This window comes from Papio anubis, chromosome X (assembly GCF_008728515.1).
Source record: "Papio anubis isolate 15944 chromosome X, Panubis1.0, whole genome shotgun sequence".
NCBI lineage: Eukaryota > Metazoa > Chordata > Mammalia > Primates > Cercopithecidae > Papio > Papio anubis.
The window spans coordinates 129,942,012-129,966,240 of record NC_044996.1 but is presented as its reverse complement, the minus strand read 5'-3'; the positions used below and the strand labels follow the sequence as shown (position 1 = coordinate 129,966,240).

At 39.0% G+C, this 24,229-nt stretch overlaps 1 protein-coding gene across 1 annotated transcript in view; it reads right to left on the bottom strand.

The window, feature by feature from the left end:
* Window positions 1–17,440: 17,440 nt before the first annotated feature.
* The window catches only part of CLTRN (collectrin, amino acid transport regulator), a 38,394-nt gene continuing 31,605 nt past the window's right edge, over window positions 17,441–24,229 (bottom strand). Inside the window, exon 6 of the mRNA XM_003917440.3 lies at window positions 17,441–18,250. Coding sequence (XP_003917489.2) covers window positions 18,094–18,250 — 157 coding nt within the window. The 3' untranslated portion in view covers window positions 17,441–18,093. The remainder of the gene's footprint in view (window positions 18,251–24,229) is intronic.

The following is a 24,229-nucleotide window of genomic DNA, read 5'->3' as shown; positions in this document are numbered from 1 at the left end:
CAATTCCTCAAGGATCTAGAACCAGAAATACCATTTGACCCAGCAATCCCATTACTGGGTATATACCCAAAGGATTATAAATCATTCTACTATAAAGACACATGCACATGTATGTTTATTGCAGCACTATTCACAATAGCAAAGACCTGGAACCAACCCAAATTCCCATCAATGATAGAATGGATAAAGAAAATGTGGCACATATATACCATGGAATACTATGCAGCCATGAAAAAGAATGAGTTCATGTCCTTTGCAGGGACATGTATGAAGCTGGAAGCCATCATTCTCAGAAAACTAACACAGGAACAAAAACAAAACAAAACAAACAAACAAAAAACACCACATGTTCTCACTCATAAGTGGGTGTTGAACAATGAGAACACATGGACACAGGGAGGGGAGTATCACACTCTGGGGCCTGTCGGGAGGTAGGGGGGTAAGGGGAGGGAGAGCATTAGGACAAATACTTAATGCATGCGGGCCTTAAAACCTAGGTAATGGGTTGATAGGTGCAGCAAACCACCATGGAACATGTATATCTATGTAACAAACCTGCACGTTCTGCACATGTATCCCAGGACTAAAAAAAAAAAAAAAAAAAAAAAAAGCCATCTGTGGAATGAACAGGAAAGAGAAACAGGAGTTTCAGGATCTTGGCCAGAGCATCGTAGTCCTCACTGGTTTATGGTAAAGTAGAAACATCTCAGAAGCATAGGGTGGTTAAATTGAGACAAGGTGCCAGTTCAGGAAAGTCAGCTGACATGACAGATAGTCAAAGTCAAGGGCTTAGACCCAATCCAGGTCAAGGCTGCAACATTGGTGGGCATTTAAGGCATAGAAGACTTATTGTGGAACCAGCTCTGGCATCTCAGCTAGAGTCTGAGGGTGACCGAAGAATTTTATACTTTGGTCAGTGCTTCCTAATTGACTCTAAATATCTTAAAATACACCTTTATTTTCTTGGCCTCCACCTCAGTCTATGGATTGTGTATAAGAGTCATGTTTTCTGATCCAACTGGAAATGTTCAACAGTAGTTGTCTTCTTGAGGTCTAGCAGGCTCATCTTCGAGACCTCATTGTATTCCTCCCTCCTCATCTTCTAAGGGATTTGTCTGGTCTGAGCCATCAGTGGGGCTTGGTCAAAGCTAGTTACAGACTCCAACCTCAACCTTCCTATTCACTCATAGAGTCCCTTCTATTAAGTTGGAAGAAGAGACCTCACAGAGAACTAACGGAACAATAACTCAATAGAGCCAGCTTTACTAAATCCAGCAGTGGTCCCAGGAATGCTGGTCAAGGATATAAAGTCCCAATTTTACTAAACACTGTTTTTGCCTCCTGCCAATCTGATGACTTGAATTGCTTTTAAAATATTATGATTCTCTTTTTTAATGAGTCAAGGAGTAGAGCTCAAGCTACCCAATCACCTAATTAAAATTTATCCTCCCTATCACCACAACATACACATATAGTGGCACTATTTATACAACATCCATCCTATATTTTTTTCATGACACCACCATCTGCTACACTGTACTGATAATGACATGTTTTACTAATGTATTCCTTTATTATCTGTCTCTCTCCACTAAAATATAAGCTCCAAGAGGGCAGGAACTTTTCTCTATTTTGTTCACTGCTGTATCTTCAGCTGCTTAGAAAAGTGGCTGGTGCATAATAGATACACACAATAAATATTTATTGAATACAGACATTGTTCAGCAACTCAGTAGTAAGGAGGAAGAAGAGGGAAAGAAGCTCAGTTGTCTACCCTGTGTGTAGCATAATTCATTTTCATATGGCATACTTCATCTGTTTTTTTGCCCATCCACAGAATGTGATGGATAGAGATTAGCATCAACTGAAAAAAAGGTGGAAAAATTTTCTAGAACAAAATGAGATTTGGAAGCTATGATTCAAGTTACTATGGTAAAAGATGGGAGAGAAAAACAGCATGATTACTATAAGTCAGGCATTGGGCTAAATGCCTTACATGTGTTGTCACTGAATCTACCAAATGACCCTGTAAAAACGGCATTGTTACTACCTTCTTATAGATGAAGAAAATGAAAGGCCCAGGCGGTGGCTCAGGCTTGTAATCCCAGCACTTTGGGAGGCTGAGGTGGGTGGATCACCTGAGGTCAGGAGTTTGAGACCAGCCTGGACAATATGGTGAAACCCTTTCTCTACTAAACATACAAAAATTAGCCAGGCATGGTAGTGCACGCCCGTAGTTCCAGCTACTCAGGAGGCTGAGGCAGAAGAATTGCTTGTACCCGGGAGGTGGAGGTTGCAGTGAGCCAAGATCGCGCCACTGCACTCCAGCCTGGGTGACAGAGCGAGACTTCATCTCACAAAAAAAGGCGGGGGGGTGTGGGGAGGGCATAAATGAAATTTACCTCAGTCAAGCTGCTGCTTCTCCCAAGGTCATGCTATTATTTACTAAGTAGCCAAGCCAAGTGTTGAACACTGGTTAGTCTTTTCCCTGAGCCAGATATCTCAGCCCACAATTAATGTTTTAGGCAAAAAGAGAAATGAGGACACTCCAGCATTGTATGAAAAGAACCATATTTACGTTGCAACTACCGTGATGCCAAAGCTCATTGATGACTGAAAGTAGGTGTCAAGGAATGAGGTAACAGCAATGGAAATCCCTCCAGTTGGTTTCATTAATAATTTTTATTTTATAAAAATGTATGCTGAAATTTATTCTTCTACTTTTTATTTTAATATGACATTAATTCTTCACTCCTACCCAATGCTGGCCCATCTGTGGCCATAAGCTAGCACTGATTTTCCCATAGCTGCAGTTATCAGAATCCCTAGATGGTGAGATGTAGGATATTGTTCTAATTGGGATATCAAAGTGGAATATTCCATAAAATAATAGCATTCTAGGATATAAATATAAAATGGCCTACAAAAATAAGTATTGTAGATCAAGATTCAGGAGATGTAAACACTCTTTAAAGTGGGTCAGCAAAACATAGGGCTGGTAATTCTAGCATTGCTAATTTATTCCACAATCTGGAGGGCTCTGAACTCAAGAAGTTAGAATGCTATCAAGAGTCCATGCCATTCCTTGAGGAGCTGCTATTTATTAAGTGTGGTCCTAATAACCAGCCATTAACTTCAGCAAAGATGAGATAGCCAAGTAGTCACAGACACATGCAAAGAGGCCAGAATGCTGGCTAAACCAAGAAGCTGTTTTGGCAGCCATATTTGGATGCATTTTTTCCCAAACAATGTATCAAGAGAATTAGGATAGGATGATTATGACTTGGAGTTCTCAGACATGCCACATCTGTTAACAAGTTATCACATTAGGACATCACAAAAATAATATGCCTAAAGTCCTGAGAGAGAAAAAAATAAAGATTGCAAAGACAGAATGGCATGGCAGAATATGTGATAGTTATTCTACAAGGTATCAAATTCTCTTTCCATTTGTGCCCCTCTATGACACACAATATTCCCAGATAAGAACTTATTAACACCAGTGGTGCGTGAGAAATTATAAGCTTCAAGGCTAGGAACTACTTTGGAGACATCAGATCTCTGGAAAGGTAGAAGGACCAGGGTGAGGCTCAGAGGGAAGCTTGCTGGTCTGGTCTATAGTAAGAAAAGGGATCTTAATTGGGGCTTTGACGTTTTGCTCTAGATTATTCTGTAAGACTGGTCCCCTGCCCAAGGATGCTAATGTTTATTTGATTGAAGGACTCCTTTGTTTTCTCTGTATATAGAACCTAAGCAAGTGATTAGTGAGGGAGATGTGGGGGAAGATATGAGAGGTCATAGAACCATCTCATTTCTAAAAATTACAGACATAGGGAATGGGTAAGTTACTTTGTAAATTTTCAGGTGCTTAATATCTGAACTTCAAAGAGGACCAATCTGGAAGTCAAAGGTCAAAGGGCAAGGGCTTCAATTTTTATGCCACATGAATACATGCACTTGCAATTATAAGAACTTTTCTGAGGTCTTATAGTCTATCATGTTTTAAATAAAAATCCCTTGGTTTTTGATGATGCCATAGATGTAATGTCACAATGAATATATAAAAACTAGAAGCTAAGTTGTACAAGAGCTTTACTCCTACTTCATTCTTTGCCACCAAAGACCCTCCTAAGATTTACCAACCTGTCTTCAATCTCATCAGGAGTGTTCTTTGGCTGCAAAATATGTTCAGTGCCTAGAAATTACACAGTGAAAATTCTAGGGAAGCCTTGCATCTTTTCTGGGGACAGTCAAAATGTGGTAGGTCTTAATAATCTTAATTTGGATTCAATACAGAAAGGAATTGGGGCCCTGTTGCCTTGAAATTTGGATATTGCTATCATGCTACAAGATGTTATTTTTAGATCTCAGTGATTAGCAATGTTTTTCAACATTGGTTGAAAGGCAGACAAGGACTGAGCAACCTCTACAAGGATGAAGTCATGAAGCAATTATAAAAATTGGAAATTTGAGAACATACCTGGAGGAACTCTCATAGTGAGTGTCTTTCTCTGCTTAGTCTTTTCACTGGATTTGGTAGTTGGTATCATCCAAAGCTTTTTTGACCTTCCCAGATCATCTTTATGAATTTTGCCTCAGTCTTCAGGGGAGCTTCCACGTTAGTACCAATATCATGCTGATGTCTCTACCTACTGACTACATATGAAATACCCAGATAAGAGAGGACGAGGAGGAGGAAATTCTGATAAGAGAGGAGAGAGTTCCCCAAACCACTATCCAATTTTGTACAGGTATATAGACCCCCCCAAATGGTGTTAACAACTACTTACTCAATTTATGAGGTGGATGAGAAAATGCAAATCATGTAGAACACATAATTTATGGCTAAAACATCCTTTTGCTATTGGGACATTTTATTCAAATGGCCCAGATAAAAGATAATGTGAATAAGCTTTGATCTATAAAATCGTAAGACCTTTTATGATTTCAGAGATATAAGAGGTCAAAGTGGGCTCAAGGAGTCCGGCAGGCTTTCTGACGGAGATGAGACTCTGAATTATAGAGACTACTACTACTTCTCGCAATAATAATATCCAAACTTTGTTGAGTGCTTATTATGTGCCAAACAGTTTAACTGCTTTACATGTGCTCCCTTACTAAATCCTCACAAAACCTTATGAGGTGAGTAATAGCATCATTCCCATTTTTTAGATGAGGAAACCATGGCACAGAATCAAGGTCACACAACTGGAAAACAATGGGACTCGGATTTGAACCTTAGCAATCTGTCCTCAGGCCCAGAATCTTTGTAGTCAGAAAGGGCTTTTTGAGAGAATTCTGATCAGAGGCATTAAAGAGAGGGACAGTTAAAGCATAAGGAAGCATAAAAATCTTTGGTTCCACGATGACCTCAAACTGGCATGAATTACAAACATAGTTTGCCCTTGAATTTCTTATACTGCATTTTTCTTCTTGATTTTCACTGAAAGGTGACAACTGGTGCTCTCTTCTACCTTGGTAACAGGCCATGTTTTTCTCAGTAGGGTCAGAATATTCAGGATAGAGAGTAATTAGAGATCACAGACTCACAGATGACAACCTCAGTTGGCATGGCAGTAATTTGTGCTCTTCAAAGCACTATATCAGAGATATAGAACAGTGGTTCTCAACCAGGGTGATTTTGTCTCCCAGGAGACATGTTTGGTTGTCACACTGAGGGGAGGGTACTACTGCATCTAGTTGGTAGAGACCAGGGATACTACTAAACATTATATGCATGACAGCCTCCCACAACCAAGAATTATTTGGCCCCAAATGTCAAGTACCAAGATTGAGGAGCTCTGATCTATGTAGTGCTATGAACATAGTGTTCTCAGGAACTAACATGTGTGCATGATTCCACCTTCCCACATCTCAGTTGGGGCCAAGGAGAATAGTAAATCACCTATTCCTAGTAGCAAAGCTCCCAAGGCATTCAAGCACAAAATATCTAGTCCTTTGGGACATGTATATGCATGTATAAGCTGTGGTCTCCATAACAAGTAGAAGAAACCAGAAATAGGCCAGGCATGGTGGCTCACACCTGTAATCCCAGCACTCTGGGAGGCTGAGGTGGGCAGATCACTTGAGGTCAAGAGTTCGAAACCAGCCTGGCCAATATGGTGAAACCCTGTCTACTAAAAATACAAAAATTAGCCGGGCATGGTGGCACACACCTGTAATCCTAGCTACTTGGGAGGCTGAGGCACGAGAATTGCTTGAACCTGGGAGGCAGAGGTTGCAGTGAGCTAAGATTGCACCACTGCACTCCAGCCTGGGTGACAGAGTGAGACTCCATCTCAAAAAAAAGAAAAGAAAAGAAATCAGAAATAAATAAATAAAACATAAAATATCAGTCCAGGTAATTAGCTCTGACTAGAACAACACAGTGGGGATAACTAAAACTTCAAGTACTTACTATGTCTAGGGCACAAATGTACCTTACCTCACTGAGTGCTCACAACCACCTTACAGGAAGTTGTTATTTTTCAGATCCTCAGCAAGGTTAGTAAGTAGCTCTACGTCATCCAGTAAGATAACTGGGGTTTAATCTGTCAGTGTGTTTCCGATTGCAACCCCTGCCTCTTTCCATGGGATGTGGTAAAGATTCAGAAGAACTAGTAAGGTTATTAAAGAAGAAAATAATTATCATTTTAAAAAATAGATGAAAATGACAGAGTACTTTTGCCTTCAAATTTGTTGACGTCAACACACAGGAGATATTGCCCAGATAGCTGTTTCTCACAAGAAAAGAACAGGACGAAATGTACTGAAAGAACACAGTGAAACCTCATGTTTAGTCTTCAGGGAGAATCACTTCACAGTTTGAAACATTGATGCAGACTATTGAAGGATGTTGTGTAATCTACGTCGCTGGAGGGTTTGTAGAATAGATGCTTTGCTGGGGAGGGTTTGAGTGTGGCCCTGACCAAGGGCAAGGACATGGGCTGCCAGGGCTCCACTCAACTGCTTCTCTGGGAATAATCCCTGACCACAGCCCAGTGTGGCCTGTTCCCCCGCCCCTCCACCATGCCCACTCCCACTTTGTGAGCAACTCAGTTCAATAGGCAGTCTAGCCCACCTTGCATTCCATCTCCAACAGTCTGATCTGGTAGGTCCTCTCTCTTTTCATTCCCAACCCTCCCAGGACTCTAATCTCTCCAAGCCCTTTATAATGTTAGTTTTGAATTGTTAGATCAAATTGGTAGATATATGGGTGTTCATCGTACTATTCATCCAACTTCTCTTTATGTATGACAACTTTTATAATGAAAAATAGTAGGGGGTTCACAGAGGTTGAGAAAAGATTATGTGGGGTCTGGTTACCATTTAAAGACTTTGGCTTCTACCCTGGGAGAGATGAGGAGATACGGAGAAGTTTGAGTAAAGGAATGATATGATCTGGTTTTCTGTTTTAACATGATATGTCAGGACTTTCTTTCTCTACTTAAACCTGGCTCAACTGGGAGGATAAGGAGTGATGCAGTTCTAGACATAGTCTTGTCAGAGGCTCTGAAATATGCCCCACGTTACTCACAAGAAAAGCATAAGTAGCCGGGCACGGTGGCTCATGCCTGTAATCCCAGCACTTTGGCAGGCGGAGGCAGGTGGATCACCTGAGGTCAGGAGTTCAAGACCAGCCTGGCCAACATGGTGAAACTCCATCTCTACTAAAAATACAAAAATTAGCCGGGCATAGTGTCATGTGCCTGTAATCCCAGCTACTCAGGAGGCTGAGGCAGGAGAATCACTTGAACCTGGGAAGCGGGTGCAATGAGCTGAGATTGCACCATTGCACTCTAGCCTGGGCAACCAGAACAAAACTCTGACTCAAATTTTTAAAAAATGAAAGAAAAGAAAAAAAGAAAAGAAAAGCATAAACAACAAATGGCTTAAATCAAGGTATAGCACAGGAATAGCCAACAAACAATTGACCAGAGTGCTACGTAAATGCTAAAGCACAACTATAATCTGCATTTTAAAATGTCCAGTTGTGAAATATACCCAAATTGTCTAAGATTCTGATTTCCCTCTATGCCATTTCCCATGGTTCTGTGTTTGGTTTGGATCAATACTCACTCTGGCGACCACACTGCACATTATTCAGTCATAAGTTTTGCAGACGTTCCAATCCCAGTTCTTATTCTCCATTGAGTATACACCTGTTATGGTGAAGATGATATCTTCAAGTTATTCCAGGAAGAGGAGTTGATGACTGCCTTAGTCCATTTTGTATGTCTATAAAGGAATACCTGAGGAGGGGTAATTTATAAAGAAAAGAAGTTTTGTTGGCTCATGGTTCTGCAGACTGTGCAAGCACGGCAACAGCATCTGCTTCTGGCCAGGATCTCAGGAAGTAAAAGCTTTTTGGATCCCGACCCAAATGGTGGAAGGGGAAGGGTGAGCAGGAGAGTCACATGGCAAGAGAGGGAGCAAGAAAGAGGAGGAGGAGAGGTGCCAGGCTCTTTTAAATAACCACATCTTGCGTGAACTCATTACCATGCGGGAAGGCACCAAGCCATTCATGAGGGATCTGACCCCATGACCCAAACAGCTCCTACTAAGCCCCACTTCCAACACTGAGGATCATATTTCAACATGATATTTGGAAGGGACAAGCATCCTAATCATGTCAATGACAAAGTATGTTTTAAATGGGCATAAGGTAAAAATAGAACAATCATAATTTCAAATAGAAACAAAAACAATCTATCACTATGAATCCTATAACACAACCTGTGAACATTTTTAAATGCTGTAGGATTTCAGGCAACATATTTAAATTCGCTTAGCCTCTGTTTCTTCTTTCATTGAATGCAATTAGTAATACTTGCCTTATCCCTTTGGATGGAGATCTAAGAGATAGGATCTCCATCCAAAGGGATAAGGCAAGTATTACTAATTGTAGTGAGTTAAATGAAATAATGAAAAACAGTAAGAATTAATGAATAAAATAAGACCTGTGAACACAATTTTTATGTTATTTATACAAAGTAATATTGAAACTACTCGAGTCCACAAACTACAGGAAAAAAAAGATTTATTTAGGAAAAATATTTTACTTTACATATAAATATTCATATCCTCAATGACTAAACCTTGGAAGTTAGATAACCTATCCTTCTGGTAAGACACATAGATCTCGCAGGAAGGTGGTAGAAGGGAATAGGTAGATATATCAGGTATCTATTTGAATTCTTAGCACAAAGATAAAAAGAACTATGAAACTATGAAAAAAAACTGCCAAGTACATTGATTTCTAACATCCCACAACACCCTCAACTTCCCACCTCTCTCCCCACAAAAGGACTCCAGCATAATCCTTGGGGAGGTTTTGTAAATTGTGTTTTGTTTACTGATCTATTGAAATGTGCTGTGTCAAAGCAATGTGTTCAAAACTGTAACCTGAGGCTTTCTGCAATCATTGCACTACTAAAGTGAACCTTGGTATTCCCCCTTTATAGCTGTGCAGATGATAATCTAGCAAATAAATATAATATGTGATGGGAATTTAATAAGGGCCTTGATAGCTCTTGCAATGATGGCAGAGATATTAACTTTGGCAAACCTCTACCACTTTTGAGCACGCAGATTTTAGTTCTTATATTCATTGGTTTAAATTTTCTTTAGCTCTCACAAGAGCACATTACGTCACCTGGAATTGTCCCAGATGAAAGCCAAAAGGCTTATCAGAGCAATAGATTGTTCCCCTGCTGGCTTATGGCTCTGTCTTCTCAAGGACCTTTGAGTTCTTGCTTGCAGGAGCCCCAAGCAATGAAGAAATAGAACAGGTGACTCATCCCCCACATACCTGGCAGATAAGTCAGAGGCACCAATCCTCAGTACAAGAGAGTCTAAGTAGCATTAGAATTTGACCAATCCACAAAGATTTACCATATTGACTAGTTAATTTAACAAAATAGCTTGTCCATCCATCAGATAAACTTTTTTTAACTGAATTGATTGGGAAGCCAGTTGATTCAATAAATGTCAACTGGTACAATGATAGTCATGGTCAGAAAAAAAAAGTAATCATTTTAAAACATGGTCATCATTACCTGATTGGATGGAAGTTAATACTGGTATAATTAGCTTTTCAATCTCTCTCGCACATGCTCTCTCTCTCTCTCTCTCTCTGCAGTTTGTTTTTTGCAACTATACTAGTAGAGTTTTGCAGTGTCTTGTTTAATTTCTTTGTGTTGAAAATTCAAATAGATAGATACATTATCTACACTCCCTAGCAGAGTAGATCAATATGTGGTTGCATTTTTCCAGATGGATAGGTTATCCTACTTCTAAATATTTAGTCATCATAGGAACAATTACATATTCATATATCAAAGTATTTCCCTTAAGTAAACCCTTTCCTTACTTCTTTATGGCCTCAGGTTGAATAATTTCAATAACAATTTTAATAAAGAAAAATTTCACTTACAGACCACATTTTCTTTACTAATTTTATGGTTTAATATTATTGCATTCTATTCTCCCAATAACTCTTTGGGCATATAGAACAACTATTAGTTCCTTTCTAAAGATGTCTATTGATATAAAATGGGAACTAGTTCTTTTCACTGGATTGCCTCCTCTCCACTTTTATGAAACCTTGCTCACCTGGGGCCACTCACTTAGTAAATGGTAGTGTTAGGATTAGAATTCAGGCAGTGCAAGGTAGTGTTGTACATATGCTGTATACTCATCTACTCCCAGTGGGATCTGGGATAGCATCCTATCACCAAGCACTTGAATATTTCTGCATTCAATAATATGATGGTCTCATTTAGTACAATAAATAAAGACCATTACACATAATAAACGAAGATGATAAAGAGCATTATGTCTGCTCAGGTCAAGTGTTGCCACCAAATAGTTTTTAGAGGTTTTTGGATTTTAGAGTTGCATATAAGGGATTGTGGATATGTTTTCCTCTGGTCTTCATGCTCTTTTTCACTATGCGAAGCCACCAGTCATTTAATATTCAAATAACTACTTACATACTTTTTTTCTCTTACTTCGAAGCTTCTCTGGATAGCAATCAAGCTATTGGTAGTTAGCAGACAGAACCATTAACCCCAAGTATTGTTTCTATTGTCTTCAATATGCACAAAATGCAATTCTGTTCTTTCTTTCACTACTGAGAGCTCAACTACACTTTACACAATGTTACTCATAATTTTTCACCTGTTTCTTTCTTTCTCTTTCAACTTTTTCCCTAGCTTCTTTAGAAATGGTCCGAGAGAGACACTGAAGAAGAAGTAAAAGGATGAGGCCATATACCAGAAGCCAAAAAAGCAGATTCTGTCATAGAGGGTGACAGGGTGCCCTACGCTGTAAAATGCTTCAAAGAGATTTAGGAGATAAGGACCAAAAAGCTGTGACCTTGACAACCAGAAATTTACAGTGACCTTTGAGGAAACAGTTTTCTCAAGGTGTGAAAATGGAAGTCAGAATGCAAAGAGTTGAGGAGCAAGTGGATGGTGGTGAAGCCAATAGCAAATGTAGACCTATTTTTTAATTAACCAGGGTCAATGTCCTTTAAAAGTCTTCAGAATGCCTGTAAGTTTCCTTTACTAGTTCCATGGACTTTCTTGTTTTCCCATAAAAATCTGGATTCTTGGCAGAAGAGTATGAAAAAAATTAAAAATTAAAAACGCTGCTTTTCCTTAAGCACTGACAAAATACAATAAAAGCTGATTCTTATTAAATTGTGTTGTCTTCTGCTTGTTTTCATTATGCTGGCATTATAACAGTTTGCATTCTAATATTTTATGTATAGATGTGCAAAATTTCAGATATATTGTGAGATAATATGCTACTGTGATTTGGCCTGATGGCTGTATCAGCATAAATCTATTTATATGGGGAAATATCTTTCCTAAATTCCAAAGGATTGACCAGCAAACTAATAGCTTGAAGCATACAAAATTGTCATTTTGTGGGTCAAAATGATTACATAGCAGTAACTTTACATGGTTCTACCTCACAAGTTTTCAAATGCAACCTTGATACAAACTGAATATTGCCAAATACTTCATAAATCATTAAATGTGGCAGGCTATAAGCCAATGGCTTAGGATGACAAATGGAGTCCAGGGGACTCCAAGAACCATCAAGACATGAATCATAATTAAACTTTTGCTAAATTTTGCAAATGAGGGCCACCTGTTCACTGTAGCAAGGCACTGGACAATGGCACCTTCCAGGCTTGCTTGCCTGTGGTGGCTAGTGGTCGGTCACCTCTGCTCTACGCCATGCCCAAGAGTTCTTGTTCCACCCTTTCCAAAGGTCTTGGGTATGACCTAGCTCTGTTGTTCTGGGATCCTACTGCCAGATTGGGTCACAAGACATCAGACAGTTGAAAAATGTACCTTCTCTGGATCTGATTAAATGTCTTTCATCCAACACCCCACACACATATTTACTTTATGTATTCACCAGTTTTCAAAAAATATAAGTGACATCAAGGGGTAATGATGGAAAAATTACATCTAGAGACACAATAGTCATTTTTTTATTGGCCAAACTCTCCCCTACTGGCCAGTACCACTATAAAGACTTGCACCAACTACTTGCATTCCCCTACTGGCCCTACTGTGTTATAATAATTTTTTAAAGATGAATGTCGTGTATTATAAATTGGCTCTTATTCTGTGCCCAGAATAAGATAAAAGTCCTTTTAGAACAATGTTATGAAAATAAAGAGCAGAATGACTCAATAAATAACACCTAAAAATTATTCATTCATTCAAGCCAAAATTTTTTTTTAAATAATGATATTCTTTTTTTTTTTTTTTTTTTGAGACGGAGTCTCACTCTGTCGCCCAGGCTGGAGCACAGTGGCCAGATCTCAGCTCACTGAAAGCTCCGCCTCCCAGGTTGACGCCATTCTCCTGTCTCAGTCTCCCCGGTAGCTGACCAGGCACCACCACCTGCCAGTTTTTGTATTTTTAGTAGAGACGGGTTTCATCGTGTTAGCCAGGATGGTTTTGATCTCCTGACCGAGATCCGCCCGTCTCAGCCTCCCAAAGTGCTGGGATTACAGGCTTGAGCCACCGCGCCCGGCCTAAATAATGATATTCTTAGTAATCAACTTAATTTTATCATAATTAATGAATTGGTCCCTTATAGGACATTCTTTCTCTATTTATATTATCTGAATCTAGCATGGTGTCTTCAGTAAAGTGGTGGGACATTCAATACATTTTTAAGGAAGGGAAGAAGGAAGGAAAGAAAATGTGCATTTGCTTATGTAATTGAGGTAACTAAACTTGAGAATATTTTATACAGGAAAATAAGATGTAAAATGGGAAACAAAATATTATGTTAAGGGACCCCATGAATTGAAATAAGGACTGAGAATTTGGACTTTGCGTTTCTTTTTGCTTTTTGGTTTTTAATCTGTGTCCTCTCCTATTCCCTATTTCTCATCCAGGAATGATGATAAATGTGCATAATCTGTGTAGTGATACTCGTATCTGGAATCTGATCATTATCATTCTATATGCAATAACTTGCTTAATTCTTTTATATTATATTTTCTAATGGTTAGTTCTTGTGAAAAACATAGATGATGAAACTACACCAAAACAAAGTTATCTGCATTTACATTTCTTCTGTGAAGCAAGTCCAGGTATCACCATCCCAGCGCATTTTCTTTCGGTAGTGAATTGATTTTCAGACATTTCTGTCCTTCCAGTTTCAACAAGTAGTTTTTGCTAGGAACTTGGAAACTGGAATGACAGCTATATTTCCACTTCCTTTACAACATTTTGTTTCCAGTACATATCACCTCACAATGTGTTCCCTCATGGCACATTACAGGATCATTAAATTAAAAGTGAGAGGTGTGGTTGATGATTGACTGCTCTCTAATTACCCAGAGTGTTTGTCAAAGGCAGTAGGCAGGAGATATAAGCTCTATTTTGCTGTTACATTGATTGTCAAGGTTACAGAACGTCTCCGCTAGCATAGAAAACTTCTCCAATAAGGATACTTAGTGGAACAGACCTTCCCCCAGTGGAATAAATTCCCTCCCCACCAGAATAAACAGTGAAGAAAATGGTCTCATGATCAAAATGGGTTTGTCTCATGCCTTCAAAATAAGAAACATCTAGAATCAGTGTTTCTCAATCTTCTTTTAGTTATTGTGGCCTTTTAGACCTTTTTCTTAATAGTTATCCCATGAAATTTTAATATCTTAGATATACTGTTTATCTGCTTACATACTGTGATCATTTGGAGGACTACTGATATCATCTGGACCTGTGTCCTCATCAAATTTCATATTGAATTGTAGTCTCCAATGTTGGAGGTGAAGCCTGGTGGGAGGTGGTTGGAACATCAGAGTGGATATCTCATGAATCATTTAGCACCATTCTCTTGGTCCTGTTCTCGTGATAGTGAGTGAGTTAGCATGAGATCTGATTGTTTAAAAGTGTGCAACACCTCCCCCCTTGGTTTCTCTTTGTCCTGCTCCTGCCATGTGAGACACCTGGCTCCCGCTTTGCCTTCCACCATGATTGGAAGCTTCCTGAGGCCTCCCCAGAAGCAGAAGTGGCTATGCTTCCTTTACAGCCTGCAGAGCTGTGAGCCAATTAAGCCTCTTTTCTTTATAAATTACCCAGTCTCAGGTATTTCTTTACAGCGGTGCGGAAATGAATTAATATAACTGCAAACCACTGTAATATCTCAAATTTTTTCTCCTGGCCAAGAACAATTTACACCCTGTTGAGAATGCATATCTTGGATTATGCGTCCTAGCACACACTGATTGAATTCAGCTGATGTTTCACCAGTTAAAGACTTCTCTATGCAAAGTCAAATTATTCTTCTGAAGTATACCACTCAAAAGAGCGTAAGATAGAGAATAATTATTTAGTAAGTCACATCTTGTCAACCAACAGGTCAAATCTCATTCCTTTTCTAAAAATAAGGAAGCCCACTAATATTAAATAGCATATGGTTCCCAAGTCAAAATGGTGTTCAAGTCAAAAATCTTCTACCCACATATTCAAACTCTTCCACTTACAGAGAGAGGGGCAGGCTTTGCTCCCAGAGGGGGTAAAACTATGAGCTTGCAACAGCTACCACTTCATGCGCTTGTTTATTAGCACACATTCATTGAGCTCTGACTACATAGACTTTCAGCTTCACGAGGGCATGAATTGTGTTTGGTTTTGCTCAACATTGTAGGATAAAGGAAAGAAAGAAGGAAGGGAGAAAATAAGGAAACAGACAAGGCACTATGCTAAGTGACTTGAACACTACCTCTAAGAATATTATATTTAGTGTGAAGATACAAACATATAAACAAGTAAATAAAATGAAGTGTTATAATCATTACAAATAAAAATGTGTAGACATAAATTACAAAGCAATAGTTAATTATATCTGGTTGGAGGTCAAGGGCAAAGTGAAGTGGGTTACAAAAATGTTTATGGAGACAAGACTGCATTAGGACTTCTGTGGGCCCTAAAACACTCTTGCCTTTGTGGTCCCCTTCCTCCATAGAAAACATATTTAAAAATAATAATCATAGTACAATGAGATGAGTATAATTATCTGGGTGTTCTAGCAGCACATATCCTGGATGTCTGGCAAAGACTTCCTGAGATCAAAATGTTTACGTGAGAAAGACCCTAAGAACAAGGTACAAGAGTGGCTGAGAGGTAGGGTAGAGAAAACAGCCTGTTCAAAAGCTGGGAAGTGAGAGATCTATGTATGACTGGGTGGAAAAGAGAGAGAACTTGTGAGAGATGAAGATAGGGAGGGAGGTGGAGGTGGAGGGGGTGTCAAACTTTAGCAGGCCCTGTGCTAAGGAGTGTGGCTTTAGCCTAAGGATAATGATAAGCCATTTCAAAGTGTCTATATTAGGAATTAACAGGACCAGGTTTACACTTGGGGCATTCATTCAGGCTGTATCACAGACAATCGACCAGTAGATATTCTAGGGGGACCTCTGGGCTCCCTCTTCTAAGCCAATACACCCATCCCTAGCAGCTAAGAATACTGGCTATTGAAGGCTCACAGCTGAGTCCTTCAATGGGAATTGCATCCAGCCACAGTGAACTGCCTTTTTCAAGGACAGACCCTCTCCCAGAAGGCACCCACAGGCATACCTGGTCAATGTGGAGATACAAAGGCCCTGCTCCCTTAACTCAATCAGGAATAGCCCCAGCTCCCGAGCTTCCAGAAACATTAGCTGAGGCTTCTATTGTAACCATGTTTCTGGTTGTTTCTCCCTCTGCCTAATCCTACTCTATTTGTTACCTGTTGCTGCCACAAACTTAACAGCTTAAAAAAATACACGTTTATCATCTCACAGTGTCCATGGTCAAGAGTCTGGGTACAGCCTAACTGGTTCTTCTGCTCAGGCTGCAAAGCGTAGGTCAGACTGCATTCTCATCTGGAGATTTGAATGGGGAAAAATCTGCTTCCAAGCTTACTCCAGTTGTCAGAATTCATTTCCTTGTTGTAAGACTGAGGATTCCAGTTTCTTGATGGCTGTTGGTTGGAGGCTGTCCTTGGTGCCTACAGGTCACCAGCAATTCCTAGAGCAAGCTTGTCTAACCTGTGGCCTGCGGGCCGCCTGCAGCCCAGGGCAGCTTTGAATGTGGCCCAACACAGATTCGTAAACATTTTTGGCGAATTTTGTTTAGCTCATCAGTATCGTGTTCGTGTATTTTGTGTGACCCAAGACAATTCTTCTTCTTCAAATTTGGCCCAGGGAAGCCAAAAGATTGGACACCTCTGTCCTAGAAGCTGACCACAGTTTCTGTCACATGGGCTTTCCCAACATGGCCACTTAGTGAATCAAGACAGCAAGAAGATCTCAGAAACAAATCTGCTAGCAAGACAGACTCAGATATAATATAAAGTAATTGCAGGAGTGTGACATCTCATCACCTTTATTGTATTCTATTCATTAGAAGCAAGCCACAGGTACCATACTCACTGAAGGGGAGGGCATTATATGAAGGCGTGAATACCAAGAGATGGGAATGATGGGAGCCACCTTAACATCTGTCCGCCACACTTTGCCTTCCTCACTTCTTAAAGATGTGTCTCCTGAGCACATGCCCCAATAAACCTGCTGTATGCAGCTACCTATCTTAGAGTTTGTATGCAAGGAGGCACACTGGAGGCAGGGAAGTGAGTTAGAGACTACTGCTGTAACTTTAACTATGGGTGATAGTGGTGGGAAATTGAGTAGCAAATTTTATTTTCATTAATAAATGTATAATCCTTGTTCTTAGAATTTAGAATTATTCATGGCCTATCTGGAAATAGAATCAACCTAAAAACTACAAGGTGTCTTCAAACAAGGATACACACAACAAAAATAATTCATTTCTAGGGCTGTAGAGCAGACTAAAGATAACCAATAAAAACAAGACTATGTTCCACAGTGTGAAAATAAATTTCAAATCGCAATCAGTCATACAATCAAAAAGAGATGATTATTACTTTATTAAGTTAGCACAGATTGGACTTTTACAAATTGTAGAAATGGTCAACAAATAGAATTATCCTATTAGGGGCTGATATTCAGAAAATATATAAGCAACTGTTGGTGTGATAACAGGATAAAATTCTACCCTGTATATCAATACTTTCATTTTTAGCCATCCATTTACAATAATTACTTCTCACTTTTGTTTACTTAGTCATATGCAGAGTGATATAAGTGATCATCAAAAAGGATCCATTTTCAATGATTTCTACACCATGTTATATGTATTCTCCACTGGAAAATTTATTTTTCCTTAGGTCTTTGAAGTGTGAAAATATATATATAGTCCTGATCTTATTTCTAAAAATGCTTAAATCAATAACTACAAATACCACATGACCACATTTATACACTATATTGTCAGAAAAATATTTTAGAATATTTTGAGTCATCAATAGCTTATGATTTCAGTGGTGTTTGTGGGTATAATTGATTGCTTTTCAGTTTCAAGCACATTCAAAATTTATTACAAAAGAAGAATGGTGAAACAAAATATATGATCTGCTCTTGGTATTTCAGGATGCTCAGCAGTCACACAGAAACAAATGTTTAATTTCTTGAGGAAGCAGAACAACAGCCCTTCAGAGAGGGGTGAGCCTCTCATCCTCTGTCATGAAGGCATCATTAATGTGCCCTCCCTTCATGTCCAGGGGATCACAGGGGATGCCATTTTCAATTGTGTTCATGTTTTCACACTTATCTTCAGCGTCATCCACTTCAGATGGTTCTTTGTTCTTTCTAAAAGCACATAAAAAAGAGTGATTGGCTTCTAGAAGGACCATAACCATGGTTGCATATGGTCTTCTGTACGAACATGGAGAACAGGAAGGGAATAGGAACCTTAGAACAATGAAATAATTAATGATATTGTGTAATTTTCAAACAAATTTCAAAGACCATAAAGAGTTGGTGAGGTGAAAAGATACTATCAAGATGAGAAGTCTGTATAGATGACATATACATAGTGATCAAAACAAGTAGTCTTATTTAGAATACTAAAATCAATATAGATGAATATGTATATGAATGAATATGAGTGTATATGTACATATATACACATAGACATTCACACACACACAAATTGCATGAAGTAATGTGAAGAAAACGTATAGTAAATTCGCAAGTTTAAAATCCATCTCTAGGAGAACAACTCAATAACAATTGAATTGTTAAAAGTAATAAATTCCTCTCATGGGATTTGACAAATTAATGGTCTGAAAATGTTGAGTGAAAAACAAATAGAAATGAGCTATCAGAAAGCAAATTAACATTACTTGGTAGAAAATAAGTACTATAAACTTCAGAAATTGCTGCTTGGCTCTACTCATTACAAAATAGTTGTGTTAATTTGCAAGTCACAATTTCGGAACTCAGAGCACATTTTCCCCAACTACTTTACAACTTGTAGTTATAATTCTAGGTCACTCCAAAAATTCCATATGACAGGATAAATTTTTGAGTTTCTCATAGTTTCACCCTTTGTAGACCTTGCTCACTCCAACCCAAGTAATATGCAGATCTGTAATATTTCTTTGGAGTGTGGAAAACTGTAGACTCAAATTCAAAGGGTTTTCCTGTCTTTTGTGAAAGACTAAAACAATGAGACAATTATGCTTGATATCATGCAGTAAAAGAAAAAAGAGAGGTGGGTGCCTCTAGGCAACCAAAAGAAGGAGGGGTTTCCCTAAGGCTTATCACAGGTTGGATGCTGGAGCACCACTCCATGGTGACACCATAGAGGAATGATGTTAGGCATGAGGCTCCTGGACTTGCAAAGGATTCTCTTGTCCCACGAATTTGTGGAAATACCAAATAGCAGAAACGAAGAGATCATCTGGCTGAGATGTTAGGCACTGCAGTGGTGACCAGGGTAAAGTCCCACCACTATGGGAGTCCCTCAGGACCTTGGTGAGTCTCTAACAGGTGAGGAGATGGTGAAGGTGCCCCAATGATGACTGAGATGGAATTCTTATTAGTCCTGCATGAGAATGTGCTTTAAAGAAGATGGTGGAAGAAAGTAGAGAAAAGAGAAAGCCCTTTTTTTATAGAAGAATGCCAACGAATATAGAAAGAGTAATAGGAACAGAAACTCACCACTATAATAATAATTGATTCTGATGATGATTATCAATGGATACTAAACCATTATGTGAGGGATGGTTGGAGAACAGGATATTCACATGGTCTCAAGATATCACCCCCATAAGCAAAATATTAATTATAAAAAGACACTTGTATTTTGCCAAAAGAGAAATCTAGTGAAAATTTCCAACAATGAAAAAAACTGACAAGTCTGTCCTGATGTGATACACTGAGTAAATCACATATATGTTTTTCCTGTGTTCCAGCCCCACCCCTTCCAATTTGTTTTGACCTGAATCTCATAATGAGGAGCTTAATCAGAAAAATCCAAATTTAAAAATGTTTTGCAAAACAGCTGATCTGGACTCAGCACAGAGTAGGCATTCAACTCTATGGGTGGATGAACCAATGAAAGTAGATTAATGGCTGACTGGCTGGATAATAAATATATGGATGGGTAGAAGATGGGTGGGTGGCTGAACAAATGATGAAGGGTGGATGTATAAAATAATCAATGAATGTAGTTCAATTGCTGGTTGGCTAGATGATAAATTAATGGCTGGCTGACTGGATGGATGGATGGATGGATGGATGGATGGATGGACAGATGATAGATGGTAGACTGAACAATTAGATGTATGTATGTATGGACTAACGTTGTAGGTAAAGTTACTCAGGCAGTAGCCCTAGGTAGACCCTGAATGGGCGTTACCACAAGAAATAAGGAAGGAAGGAAGGAAGGAAGGCAGGAAGAAAGGAAGGAAGAAAGGAAGGGAATTTTACACACAAGAAATTTCTTATATCTCTTGTATTTTAGGCTTTGCTGATGGTTTATTAAATAATTTCAAATAGTTGTTCATTTAAAACAAAGATAAAGTAGAATTCCCATTCTGTAGATCCCAATGTCATCATTTGAAAGTATTTTATCATTGCATATGCCACCATTAAATATCACAATTAGACACAATAGGCAATCACTGAATTGCAGATGCCACATTTTAAACACTTATTAATAAAACTTCTGGCCCAATGCTGGGTTGAAAGTCAGGAGTTGTGGTCCTAGAGACCTAGTGAAAGACAGGCTGCTATATTTTTCCATCCTTGGGGTGAAGACACAGCACTGGCCATGCCAAGCATCAGCAATCAGCAATCAGCATGGGTTGGGGTGGACATAGATTTTAATGTGATGAGAGGATCCTCTGAGGTGAAATTGCCCACCAGAGGATTAAAACACTTTGGTTCCTCTTCCTGTAGATAGGTGTATTGTCACTTTCCACATCCTCCAGAAAGCAAAGGACATCGACATTCTATAACCATCAATCACATCACTTCCATTCATACTATCCAACATTCACTAACAGGTACATTTTGAGTGTCTACTATGTGTATGGAAGAGATACAGTTCTTGTCCTAAAATGAATTCAATGAAAGGGAAAAATGCCATATACACTTATCCTCCCTCTCCCCATTTTAATGCTTTATAAGAGAGAGGAATGTTTCTTCTAAAGATGAAACTGTAAGTAGCAAATGTCTATAAATTATCATTAAAAATGGCTGTCTCATGTAAATTCCCCCAAAATCACTCCTCACTGGGCTCGGAGTGAATAATTTTCCACAACAATAAATAGATTGTGGACAGCAAAATTTTACCCTGATATTTGTATATGTTAAGTATGAAACCTGTATTACAAACATTTTAGTAAAGGAAGCATTCTGAAGTAGGTGGCAATGCAACAATAGTCTTAGAAATAATGACTGCCGGTGCCTATTTTCCAGTTTCTTCAGTTAATAAAAAAAGTATTTATGGAGTCAGAAGAAAAATGACAAAGAGCTAGACATACGTGATCATTACAAGGAATCTCGCTTCCCCCTTCCCAGCAACAAGGAAAAATGATTCATCAGGCATCACAAATGAATGGGGAAAAACTAAAAAGGAAGGTGTAAACAAATGAGGACAAGTTTTTCTTCTTTAGAAGAAGAACAATATCTCAAACAAAAAGATTCCAAGGGGAATTGCTGTGGAAATTTATCAAACTGAGCTGTCTCAGTGACAAATTAGGTGCATATTGTTCTTTTACAACCTTAGATCCAGTTGCAGAGTCCTGGCATTGCTGGACTTTACAAATTGCAGTGTCAGGAACTTGCTGCTTGGTGGACATGATAAGCAGCTCAAAGGTTATCTAACAGTAATGTATCACTTTGTCACGTTTCATAGTGTTTGCTGTAATAAACTGATTCACTACCTGTGCGTTGCTTTCACTAAGAATAATAAAACTTAACTATCTTTCTGGATCATTCTGATCTGATGTTCTGCTAAAAACATGAGTTCTTTTTCCTGAAAACTAAAATCAAGTGTTAATTACTTATGCTATTCCTGCAATGTCAGGGGATTCAGGAAGAGGATGAAAAAACTGATTAAAATACCTGGAACGAGCTCCTGAGAGTGAATATCTCTCATATATCTCATAAATATAGAGCCCTGAGAGTGAATATCTCTCATATATCTCATAAATATAGAGAGAAGAGGGGCAAAAGAGGGGAGAAAAGAAGTATCAGGTGTGGCCCTCAGAGCTAGGGGATGTTGAGGAACAGGGTTTGCTCTGTTTTAAGATAAAGTAAAGGTGCCAAAAGCAGAAAGAGTATTTCTGTCTCCCTTCTAACAAAATAGAGCTGACCGCCGGGCATGCGGGCTCACACCTGTAATCCCAGCACTTTGGAAGGCTGAGATGGGCGGATCACCTGAGGTCAGGAGTTCGAGGCCAGGCTGGCCAATATGGTGAAACCCCATCTCTACTAAAAATACAAAAATTACCCAGGCACGGTGGCACATGCCTGTAGTCCCAGCTACTCGGGAGGCTGAGGCAACAGAATTGCTTGAACCCGGGAGGTGGAGGTTGCAGTAAGCAGAGTTCTCACCAATGCACTCCAGCCTGGGCAAGAAAGCAAGACTCCGTTTAAAAAAAAAAAAAATAGAGCTAAAGAGGCCAGGCGTGGTGGCTCACGCCTGTAATCCCAGCACTTTGGGAGGCCGAGGTGGGCAGATCACAAGGTCAGGAAATCGAGACCATCCTGGCCGACATGGTGAAACCCTGTCTCTACTAAAAATACAAAAAAATTAGCCAGGCGTGGTGGCGGGCGCCTGTAGTCCCAGCTACTCGGGAGGCCAAGGCAGGAGGATGGCGTGAACCTGGGAGGTGGAGCTTGCAGTGAGCCAAGATCGTGCCACTGCACTCCAGCCTGGGTGACAGAGCGAGACTCTGTCTCAATAAATAAATGAGTAAATAAAGCTAAAGAGCCAAGATCCAAGCATAGCCAGAAAGACAATAAAAGACAGACAAATATGATTTTCAAACAGGACAGACTCAATTACTGGGGAATTGAGACTGTCTTCAGAATCACTCTGGATGATTCTGGGGGAAAATAGGGTTACTGGAATGATTTGAGGGGGCACTGTAGCACAGTGAGATTGATGGACTTTGAAATCAAACCTATCTGGTTTTAAATCCTGTTACTATTACTTTTTAACCATGTGACTGTAGGCAAGTTGCTTTACATGTGCCATATAATAGCAATGATAATGCTAATGATAATATTAAATATTTATTACATGGTAGAAATCAGACTAGGCGTTTTGTATACACCATCTCACTTAATTCTTACTGCGATATTATGCATATTTTATTATCACTGTTTTTCAAATCCATTGTTTTAACCACTCAACCACGACTACGTGCCTCATCCCTGTTTTTCAGATGAAGGAACTGACACTCAAATATGCAGAGTAACTTGTCTTTCAGAATGAAACAAGATTGGTGAAAGGAGTTGACCTAGAACTCTATTTACTCTCCCCAGGCTTTACTCAATACACTTACATTAGATTTTTATCAGGTATGTATATTTAAGAACAACAAAGAAAAACACTTGCTATATTCGCTATGACATTCTCATTTTATTTACAGCTCTATTTTTAAGACTATTCATTTAATTAAGACTTTGTAAGAATGTGAAGTTTCAGGATATAAAAGTGTTGACTGAGCCACATCCCCTTGTGTGAAAAACAAGATTTGTGAAAATCCAAATGCATTTTTATTTACTATTGACCTTATGGGAATAGAAGTATAACTAGAAACAAACCAAGCAAATTTACTAATGACTCTACTCAGCTGGGAGCATTAGCTAGGGTTCTGTGTCCTAAGTCTTTGACCTGGCTTTGTTACTATAAGATTATAATCTCCTTCTAGGCAAGGACCATCCATGTTATTTATGTTTGTCTCATCTACAATACATACTATAGCTCCTATCACAGAATGGATGGTCAATAAAACAATAAAATATTTTTACTTATCTGGGCTCTGGTTTCTGGAGGGTTGGATTTGAATCATTGTTAAGGTCCCTTCCTAAGACCCAGTTGTGATCTTAGATCCAACTAAGGTCTAACATTATAACAGTCTATTTATATACTGGATTCAATATCAATTCTAGTATGTACATGTAAATCTGAAATTGTGCTGTGTCCATGACTCTCCTTATAAACCACAAAGTTCCAGGTTATATAAAATTAGCACTTTATAACTGCTTTTTATGATCATGCTAGTAACTTTAATAGATATAGCACTTTCTAGCATGTAAACCACT